General features: G+C 36.3%; 1 protein-coding gene across 3 annotated transcripts in view; it reads right to left on the bottom strand.

The window, feature by feature from the left end:
- Nucleotides 1–11,427, bottom strand: part of LOC110106581 (glycerol-3-phosphate acyltransferase 9) — a 25,200-nt gene extending 13,773 nt beyond the window's left edge. The window contains exons 1-8 of one of the 3 annotated variants that reach the window (XM_028698999.1): nt 11,178–11,427; nt 11,016–11,076; nt 10,777–10,895; nt 10,432–10,531; nt 5,029–5,124; nt 4,840–4,936; nt 4,670–4,757; nt 4,484–4,580 (exon numbers count right to left, since the gene is read on the bottom strand). In XM_028698999.1, coding sequence (XP_028554832.1) covers nt 4,484–4,580; nt 4,670–4,757; nt 4,840–4,936; nt 5,029–5,124; nt 10,432–10,531; nt 10,777–10,895; nt 11,016–11,076; nt 11,178–11,272 — 753 coding nt within the window. In that variant the 5' untranslated portion in view covers nt 11,273–11,427. The remainder of the gene's footprint in view (nt 1–4,483; nt 4,581–4,669; nt 4,758–4,839; nt 4,937–5,028; nt 5,125–10,431; nt 10,532–10,776; nt 10,896–11,015; nt 11,077–11,177) is intronic. The other 2 variants (XM_020836520.2, XM_020836521.2) reach the window with 2 other exon arrangements.
- Between the last annotated feature and the right edge of the window lie 67 nt (nt 11,428–11,494).

The raw sequence follows: 11,494 nt of genomic DNA, 5'->3' as shown, positions 1-11,494 counted from the left end.
AGCTCAAGGTCGAGGGATGGGAATTGTATCTTGATCATCTCGTATGGCTCCCATGTGGTTTCGCACTCCCATAAACCCTTCCACTTGATTAGTACCTCCTGTGCCCATGTTTCCCCTCGGCACACCCCTTCTACTCCCAGGGGTTTCAAAATGGCCTCCATGTCTTCTGTCAAAATCGGGGGTAGTGAAGAAGGTGTGTGATTTCCTATCGCTCACCTCAGCTGTGAGACAAAGCATCACAAATAGGTTTCCATGCTTCTGTTGACCACCTCCGTCTGGCCATTTGTCTGGGGATGGGATGTTGTGCTCCTCTTTAAAATTGTCCCCTATAAATAGAACGGCTCCTTCAAGAAATGAATGAGGAACACCTTGACTCTATCTGACACAATGGATTCTAGAAATTCATATATGCACACCACCTCCGTTTGAAAGTAGTAGCCACAGAGACTGCGGTGTAAGGATGCTTCAGAGGGATGAAGTGTGCATACTTGCTCAGGCGGTCCACTACTACCAGTATCACTGTAAATTTCTCTGAATGCAGCAATCCTTCGATGAAATTCATTGTCACCTCCTCCCACACCCTCTCCGGTAGGGTTAATATGATATAACATAAATACTAAAAAATACTAAAATACTAATATGCTTCATAACAACTACTGATAATGACATTATAGAAAATTCCAAGAGAAAAAATTGATGTGAAATACAATAAAATATGATACACTCATATGGACGACCAACCTCTTCGAGGAAAACCAACACAAATGGCTCAAAATTTATTATTGATTAATTATGCACATTTAAATTTGACAAGATAGATAAAAATTTAAATTTCAAGTCTTCTTTAAGAAAATCATAATTAATAATTTCTTTAAAATGGAAGTAATTTAGATTTATCAAGTAAGCTCCTTTTATGAAATTATACATAAAAAAAAAATTAAGAATAAAAAATAAAATCAATTTCATCACGACCGCTCATCATAGGATAATTTCAATGGATAATTTATCAATAGTTATATTATTAAATTGCTAAATTGATTATGATTCATACTAAATTTTGATCTTAGACTCAAATCCTAACTCTTGTACAAGTATAGACTCATATTCCTAAATATTGTCTACTATAGGTACTTATTTAGGGGTTGTTTGGTTGGAATACAAAGTGGTGTAAAGAATTCTTAATGCAAGAGTTTTGAAAATTTTGGTGTTAGGTTGGAATACAAAATGGAGCAAAGTAAAGTAAATATAGTGTAAATCATTTTAGTTTATTTTTGAAGTAAACCAAACTCATCCAGTTTTGAGTGAGAATCATTTACACCATAAGCAAGCTTGCATGACTGATGCCCACCACTGCTGCCACCTGTTGTCCACCACCAGTAGCCGCTACCTCCACCCATCGCCAACAACCATGGCCGCTACCAATGTCGACCGCCACTGTCGGTCGATGCCGCTACCCACAGTCGGCCACCACCACTGCCGCCATTCATTACTTCAAACCAAAAAAAAAATCATACACTTGCATTTACTTTACATTCTTCAAAATAATTTCAAAGTATTTCTTTTACACCACATTTCTTTTACACTACATTCCTTTTTTAGTCAACCAAACATCTCCTTAGATTTAACAAAAATAGATATAGAATTACATTATAACGCTAAATCTAACTTATCATTAAAAGAATAATCATGAACTTTCAATATGATCAAGATCAACTGTAAGTGATTCTCGTGCTAGTGTGTTTGAAGGGTTTTAGAGGAGTGATAATAAATTTTTAGAGAAATTAAACATAAATTCAGCAGTCCTACTAGAAATATCAATCTCAAAAGCTTTATTTAAAGCCTCATCTAATGACACTGGGAAAAGGTAATTTAATTCATACTTATTTATTCACTAAGACCTTTAATGAAACATATAATGATTGCATGATAGTCTATTAACAAATAATATGCTTAAAGAATTTTAAATCTTGCATAATATTAAAATACATCATAATCAACTTGTTTGCAATTCTTAAATTGATCATATAGTTGGTCCATATATTTATTAAATGATAAATATAACTATTTAAGTTTATATTTTATATCAAACATAGGCGGATCCACATTGGCCTAAGGGTGGGCAAATGCCCACCCTTTGCCCACCCTCAAATTTTTTTTTTTAATATTTAGAGTGAATTTTTTAGAATATTTTGGGTATTTTGGGCATTTTGCCCCCCCTAAAAAAATTTTTTTGTCCTAATTTTATCAATCCTAAACATCTTTGCCCATCCAAAAAATTTTTTTTTTTTTTGCCCACCCTAAAAAAAGGAGTTGGATCCGCCCCTGATATCAAACATGTAGATTTAGCAGTAATTCATCATCAAAATTATTGAGAATGTCCCACTAATTTTAATTTAGCATATTCCACTATTTTGGAAACAAATATATTGACATTCAATTCTTCCAAATTATCAATCTAAATTAAATATTTTCTAAGATTTTACCTCTAGAATGAATGTAAGAATGTATTTCTAAACCTTTTGATAAGCACATTAAAGTTGTTCAGAACCATTCATTCAATTTATTTAATTTACATCATGCTATTATTTTGCTGATGATATTCTTCTTATTGATAAGACTAGAGGAGTTGAAGGTAAACTTGAATTATGGAGGTCAACCTTAGAGTCAAAAGGTTTTCATTTGAGTAGATCTAAAACCGAATACATATAGTGTAATTTTAGTAGTAATAGATCTAATAGGGGATTGTAACTTTGGGCGATCAAGCATTAATAAGAGTACATGTTTTAGATATCTCGAGTCTATTGTCCAGAGTGATGGTGAAATAGATGTGGATATTATTAGTAGAATTCAAATTGGATGGTTGAAGTGGAGGAATGCATCGGGCCTGTTGTGTGATAGAAAAGTAGCCCTCAAACTTAAGGGAAAATTCTATAAGATGGTGGTGAGACCTACAATGCTTTATGGCGCAGAATGTTGGCCATTAAAAGAGAAGCATATAATTGCAGAGATGATGATGCTTATGTGGATGAGTGGCTTTAGTCTTAGATATAGAATGAGAAACGAACATACACGTGAAAAGGTTGCAGTAGCTCCAGTGGTAGATAAGATTAGAGAGAATTGTCCTAGATGGTTTGGTCACATAAAATGTTGGCTTTATGATGACCCAATTAGGAGATTATATATATTAGATTTGGCCTATGTTAAGAGAGGTAGATATGGATCTAAGAAGACTTGGTTAGAAAATATTAGAAATGACATTTTTTATATAAGATTTAAATGATAATTTAACCATTAACAGGATAAAAACAGACAAAAAAGGATTTATGTATCCGACCCCACGTAGTGGGATAAAAGTTTGATGTTGTTGTTGTATGCTATTATTTTGCTAATTAACCCAAATATCATGTCTTACTTTTAGTGGCCCAATAATGCACCTTCAGGGTCTGATACCACGTATGATCTATAAGTTGTTAGAATCAAGAGTTTCCTACAAATTTATGATGTGATGCACAAAGTTATATGAATATATTCAAATTTGTAATTTACAAACCATGAATTTAAACAAATATTTATCTCTTTTGATGAAACTTGGAAAAAATATAAAAAATTCATCCTAGTGATAAATTACTAGTAGTCCAATAAAATTCATGCATTTAAAGTCAAGATTATGAAAAAAAAAATCACATTTTGATCGGAAGCTCACACTGAAATTCAAAAATTTAGTTTGTGCTTTAATAATACTCAATCAAATAAGCAAAACAATTACCAAAATTAAAGAATAAAGCAAGAAAGATAAAATGTCACCAGATAAGAAAATAAATCTTACACTAATATAAGAAGACAGCTTCCATTAAAATTTAGAAGGCTATAGAGAATTCCATCCAACTAATTATTAATTGCATCAAAGTGGAAAATAAAATAAAATACCTTTAATATTATAATCGCAAATCCCTTCAAATTTATATTAACAAAAATTGACAAGATATCGCTAAAATCATGTAGAGCAGAAAGTCGTCCACACGAATGCAATCCCTTTAGTTATTACATGATAATAAAAATTACATTCGGTGTTGGGATTACATGACAATTGAAGAACCATAGGGAGATGGATGGCTTGCAAGTTGCAACTAACACGAGATCATAGGGAGTGGACGAGTGAGGACTGCATACATTTTGTGAGGATGAAAGGGGACCCGCATCACACGCGGTGCATATCTTTCTTCATAAAACTAACAGCAAGGATATAAATAACATTGAATCAAGCTTTATGTGAAAACTTTTTGAAGACAAACTTTTTTTATAGGCAATATCTAGAAGAGAGATTATGTAAAAGAAGTAAAGGATTTGCGGTTAGCATGCATCCTTGGATATACAGCTGAGACAAAGCACTCTTTCAGAATAACAGCACAACTCATATTAACATATAAGCAAGTAAAATTTCATTTATCTATAGCCTGCTATATGAAAGGGAATGGGTATCAACCTTTTTGAACATTACAGTATACTGATTGTTTACACAGGTTCCTTCTGGAAATATTAGAAGAGGATTGGTGTCAGCACCTTGAACATGTTGCCTTAATCTGAGAAGGTCCATACGGTGCAATTAAAGAAATTGACACCGGTTTATAAATGCCAATACTTAATGCACAAAGAATAAGGAGTGTCATACTTTCTTGCCACTATTTCACGATCTTTGGCCTCGGTCCGGTTGAACCAAATACAACCTACACTTTCCAAGATATGTGTCTGAATGAAACCTGAATCAGGGAACAAAAGGTATTAGTTTTGAGAAATGCCTAGTTATTGAATAAATTACAAAACACCAGAATTGCAACATACCAACCCATCCTGGATGTTTTTGCATTATAACCGCAAAAGCAGACATCTGTTCTAAAATGATAAAGTCAATCATGGAAGTATGATTGGCAACAAATACCTGCTCACAGTAAGGAAGTTGTATTTAAATTATAGAATAATTGATATCACAGAGATGGGTAATATTCACTTAAGCTCACATAGAAAAATAACCTGATGTGGTCTCATGCTAGGACGAGGCCCGTGATACTTAACGACCCCAGTCCACGAAGTAACAAAAAAGCCACAAATCATCTCCACCAATGCCCTCTAGAAATACAATCAAAGTTATTTATCAAAAAATATAAGAAATATAGCATAATCAACCAATTAAAAGTCATTAAATGAAGACAAATCTTTTGCAAGTTTATAGCATCCTCACAGTTAGACGAGCACTAGAACTTTTTACTAGTTGTAATATATATGGGATACGGTAGCAGGGGCAGCAGGAGGGGGCAGGTTGGGCCAACCCATTGAGTTGGGAATTGTTGGGTTGTCGTGGTGCCAACAAAAGTTTTTTTATAACACAACATTTTCACCTTCATCCGCCACCAGGTCTTCCATTTCTGGCTCTGTTTCTTCAGTTGAGTTAACAATCAGATCCTCCAACTCCCCTTCAGCAACATGGATCTGCGGTCTGGTGGGACACTTATTAGACTTGTGACTGGTCTGAAAGCTTCAAAAGCACTTCACGGTTGAGGGTCTCGAATACGGATTCTCCTTCACAAGCATTCTCGATTTGGGCGGTAGCTTCGAATCAGGCACGGCGGATGGACCCGCATTGGGTGATGGTTGACTCGTAATGGTCTTCGAGGTATGTCCAGTCGGCTTCGCTTCAAACGGATGTTCACAGCATTTCTGTCTATAAGTAAAGTTCCGGGAACGCCTAGCCAGCTAAATTTCCGCCTTAAGGGAAAAATTGACAGCTTGTGACAAAGTCCAAATGGAATTGAGTTCCAGTTTGTCTTGTATGGCCTCCTTTAAGCCTCTAATGCAACGAGCGATGAGTTGTGTGTCCGATTTGTTGAGCTTATTGCGAGCACTTAATATGTAAAACTCTTCAGTGTACTCGCTAACAGTTCTACTTCCCTGGACACAATGTTGGAACCTAACATATAACAGCTACTCATAATAGGTTCGGAGGAAGTGTGATCTCATTAATTGCTTCATTCTTGTCCAACTTCTGACATATCCTTTGCCTTCTCGTCATCGATTTCGCCTGACCTGCATCCACTATGCGCTGGCTCCTCAGTGTGCAATGGCCTTGAAGAAGGGGATATCCAATTTGATTCAAAACTCATGTTGTTGTCTAGGATTCCTGTCCCTCCACCTCTTGGTTTCGTTCGGATAATCACACTCATCTTCTTTCAAATTAAATGGTTGGATCGGCTGAAATTGATCTCTTTTCTCTTCAAAATTAGACATTTCTAGAATCGAGGCAAGGTTTTTCCTCCCAATGCGCTCTTTGCCTTCATTTATCCGAACCGCTTGAGGTCCAATTGCCTGTGGCGCTCGACGAAGGTTATGGCCATGACTATCATGGGCTTAGAGTTCTCTCCTAATGTCTATGGTGATGCACTTAAAATCGGAAGAAATTTATGATAGCTGCTTGGAGAAAGTGGTTTGCACCGCCCACAGTGCTTCTAAGTTTCATTCTTCATTAGAAGCTGCTCTTCGGCTACTCTCTTCCATCAGTGCCAACCCAAACTACTGATCTCTAATACCAATTTGGTGTCATACCCAGTTATAAGACCCTGCAAAAACACAAGCTACCTAGGCAATATCTCACATGAGCGAGAAAACAGTAAAATATGTTATTCTGTTCTTCTTCTTTTGCTTTCATCTTCTATATATATCATACTGTAAGGCCTCTAATATTACTATAGCTAAGGCTATAAATGAATTGAGCGTTCGACGAACTACTCGTGGCTCAGCTCAATAACAGCTCGTTCATGTTCGTTTGATAAGATAAACGAACGAGCATGAACACTTTTGATAAATACTCGATAGCTAAATAAACGAGAGCTTGAACAACTTGACGTTCAATTCATTTATGTTCATGAACGGTATCGTTTAATGCTCGTAAACAAGCTCGATTAGAGACCGGCTTAGAAGCTCGATTAGGATTATATTAGTGTTTAAAAAATACATATTGTTAAATTAATAATTTAATTTCACTAATCCTATCTAAAATTGTTTAATAATTTATTTTTATTTCTTGCATCCGCCTAAAATCACAAACAACTCACTCTCTAAACAAATATAAGATGAATCATAGATCGTTTGTTCGTAAATGAGTTCATTTGGTGGCTCACGAATACTCATTATATATGTTCGTAAACGAGTTTGTTTACCATAAATCTGTGGACTCCGAAAATTCGGCCCTGGCCTCCGCCCGCTTGCTTTTTCTTTGGGAGAGTTTTAATTGAATTAAGTTATGGTGTAAATTTTGGGAAGGTAGATGGGTTTGTAGATAAGACACTACCCAGAGATTTCACCCTCATTTTACGAGGACTTTATGATCTGAGTTTTGGTTTCTTATAGGCACAAGCCCCTATAGTTAATTACCTCTCTCGATCACGAGAGAGAACTTTCGATTAAGGCTAGTCGTCGATCAGATACGAAGGAAATACGTGTTATCTGGCATATAGTAGCAACATGAGCATGATATTTAAAAAGTTTGAATGTTTGGAAAATTTGGATTGAGATATTTGAGAAGTTTGATATTTAAAATTGAAATTTTCACTATCTTGCACTTAAACCGGATGGTGGGGGAATGGATAATGAACCCAATCAAGATCGCATGATTCCATCCTCGGGCCATCATGGCCTCTGATCTACTTAGTCAAAGGAGGTAGTCGACCCAACCTGACAGAAGGATCCTTGTCGGCAGCCCTGGGTTGCTTCGTCCAAGGGAACCTTGTAGACCTGAGATAAATGTTTGTTTAAGGAGACAAATTTGAATCCACCTTAGCTAATAGAGGGCTTTGTGCCCTATGGATCATATTATATTGATTCATATATCAAGGATTGATGCCACTAAGGAGCGTATTGGCTCTGTCCATAATCGATATTTCGTGATGTCATTTGGCAGCAAAACCACTCGGTTCAAAGGGTCCCGGGTCATAACCATTTATCTTGCTGTGCCATTTGGAGGCAAAATCGCCGGTCAGAGGACACATACCACATTCTTATTGGCAGGAGATTGTTTGAGAATGGATCTTAGTGATATTTCGACTAAGCATTAGCTCTATGTGAACTGAAGTAAATTTTAATTTGTCCACATCGGCAAACTATTACGGAGGGTGGATGAATTTGGCTTTAAGTGTTTTATGATTAGATTTCAATTTTAAATATCTAGACTTTGGGACTTTTGGAGTTTTTTTTTTGGATTTTATGGATATTTGGGAGACATTTAAAAGTATTTGTGAACCCCTTCGAATGAAATAAACATTCAACACGACCATCATCGGGGTATTTGGGATCATTTCCATTTGAAAATATTTATATTTTATGGATAAAACTTGTTGACTCTATCGAGTTGTCGACAGATGATTAAGTTTCATAGACTTTATGCTTTTGCGAATAAATTTTCTTTATTAGAAGCTTTAAAGGCCTAATATGAATGTATAAAATAAATATCCCGATTGACCTCACGACCGTATATTTATTTAATGGTTCGAGTCATGTCGACTCCTATCTACCTGCATAGAAGGATCGGGATCAAACTTAGGTTTATTTATTAACCCGCGCAGCATCCCTAGACGTCACGTGTGTATCCATAACATGTTCGTCAGGGCCCCATGCGGGTGAATGATTTTATTGATGAATCTTTCTTATAAAAGGTCTTGAAGGTCTAATATGAATGTATAAAATAAATATTCTAATCGACCTCGTGACCACATATTTATTTAATAGTTTGAACCCTGACGACTCCTATTTACCTGTTTAGGAAGATCAGATTTCATAGGCTTTATGCCTTTATTAGTGAATTCTCTTTATTATAGGTCTTGAAGGCCTAATATGAATGTATTAAAACAAATATACCGGTTACCACAACCGTCTATTTCTTTGATGGTTCGAACCCTGTCAACTCCTATTGATCCGTATAGAAGGATCGGCTTCGAACTTGAATTCACTTATTGATCCGCGCAGCAACCCTAGACGCCACGTTTGTACTTATAACATGTTCGTCGGGGCCTATACGGGTGAATGATTTTACTTATCCTTTTTGTGTATCTATGTGTATACAAATTATGGTGCATGTGCAAGGATACTTGGGGCGTTTAATAATAGTTTAAAAAACTTCGCTATATATAATCACAAAATGGCCCTAAACCGAACATGAACCAAACATGAGTCGAACATGAACACCCATTAATTTAAACGAACCAAGCTTGAACACAAACACAAAATCTCGAATCAAACTTGAGCCAAACTTGAACAAGATGATAATAAACGAACTCAAACATGAACACGCACATACTCGGCTCGGCTCGGCTCGGCTCATTTGCAGCCCTAAGTATAGCTAAGCCTATTTGTCTCAATGTAAATAGCTTGTAAAAGAAATAAAAGAACTACTGATGAGAAAGAGTGGTAATGTAGTAAAACGTAATGAGCGAGTGGAGCAAACAGCATGTGCACGTGATGGTAAGCTGTCACCATATACTGTGACTGTACTGCATCAATATGCATGTTGTGCATCTCATATCTAGATTCAGTAAAGTAGCATTTGATCATTTTACAGTCAACATTTTCCCTACTCATTTATTGTAAAACGTCATATAAGTCAACCTGGTAAAAGGTCAATATAAATCAATCAAAATTTCCTAAAAATGATATACATCATCTATCAAAAATTACACGATGAAAATTCAGTGAAACAGGATATTTTGCCCTTTTATCACTTTTAAGAGAGAGAAAATGTATTGAACTCGAAATCATTGAAAACAGATACAGAGTAAAAGTCTCTTACTATGATCAAAATAACTTTTATAATAAGAATAAAGGGAAAAAAAAAGTCCTGAAAGATTTTCTCTCCTCTCCTCTCTCCCCTTTTTTTATCTCTTCCTTCTTTTCTTCTCCCTGGCAAGGAATGAAATGAGGGAGGGGGAGGAATGATGGAAGGAATATTTATATAAAAAATCATTTTAAAGTATGGCGCCACAGTGCCCAAGACCCAGCGCCGTAGAAATGCATGTGAAAGAGAAATGCGTTGCAGCGGCCTAATTTATTTTTAAAATTTCCAGAAAGCTCAGCGTCGTGATGACGTTGTTCCGGCACTTCCCAGCACTTCTGTGCCTGCAAGTACAGCGCCGCAAAGCTTCAGTCCATAATTTCATTTTAAAATTATTTTTAAAATTTTAGGTTATTACAGCAGGTTTAAGAGTTTCTCAAAGCAAACCGCATAGGAACAATTGATGATAACTTTTTATTGCTTGGACCAAACAAGGGTTTAATATAAAAACAAAACACCAAGTCTGTCAAATATCTGCAACATTAATTGTATATCAAAATCGAACATAAAATTGTCACTCCCTAAATCTACTTAAGAAGAGAAATAGCTAGGGATCAAACCTCTATATAACGCCTCCATTTGCTATGCCCAGACGCTAAGAAATGTACCGGAAGAAAGGCTGCAAAAAATATGATCCACCCAACTGCAAGGATTGCGACTCTACACAAATAAAAAAAACGTATTCAATCCCAAATTTGTATGTGTGCGTGGCATGTAAGAGTAGAAATCTAATGTGAACAAAGAATGCAAATAGCTTAAATTTCAAAACAAGAATGTTAGCTGGCCTTCATTTTACAAAACATGACTCCAAAATACAAAGTTTTCATAGAAGGTAATTCATAATGCTTTCCAGACAAATCACATCTCTAAGCACGCCATGTCGCCACAATTACAAAATTTCTCACCTTAATGGAAAAAGAATCCCATATCTGAACACCACCCCCATGCACCACAAAGGAAACAAATATACATTCCAATTCCATGGCTCAGGAGGATTCGATTTAAAGCAGCGAGTGAACGAATCCTACAATATCCAAAAAAAACAAAAAGTAATTCAGAGCTAGTCGGCGTAAAAAATTCGGTTATTGCTAAGCACAATGAACCAACAGAAATCCGAAGTTCTATATCCAAAAGCTAAACTCACATCAACGATTGCGCCCGCAGCCTCGGTTAACGTCGGAGCTATGTCCAGCAAATCCTTCCTACTAACCAAAAATCTAATTAGGGCTTGAGAATTCAGAAGACGATGTCTCACAAAACTCCAAACCAAAACCAAAATCTAGAGATAGAGAAACGAGGAAGGTACAGTTGGAGCTTCTTGGAAGGCTCTTGAATAGAGTCAGACGAGAGGTAATCCTCTATGTTTAGACGTTCCAGATCGACCTCCGAGCTCAAAGCCATGGTGGAATTCTTGAGAAAGACGACCAGAAGAGTTCTATCGTTTGGCCCTATCGTGGGCTACGATCCTATCAACGGAAAATCCGCCAAAAAAGTTCTTGTTTGGTTTTAGGAGTCCTAAGTGAAATATTCAGGTAACGAACCGGTGGGCCCTGTTGGCCCGGTCCGGCCAGTCCCTTCGGCTTGTTCTCAAGGTTTTGTTTTAAAATGATCTTAACTTCTTGT

The sequence above is a fragment of the Dendrobium catenatum genome, unplaced genomic scaffold (genome assembly GCF_001605985.2).
Source record: "Dendrobium catenatum unplaced genomic scaffold, ASM160598v2 fragScaff_scaffold_1199, whole genome shotgun sequence".
NCBI lineage: Eukaryota > Viridiplantae > Streptophyta > Magnoliopsida > Asparagales > Orchidaceae > Dendrobium > Dendrobium catenatum.
The sequence above is the reverse complement of the archived record's forward strand: the minus strand, read 5'-3'. Positions and strand labels throughout refer to the sequence as shown.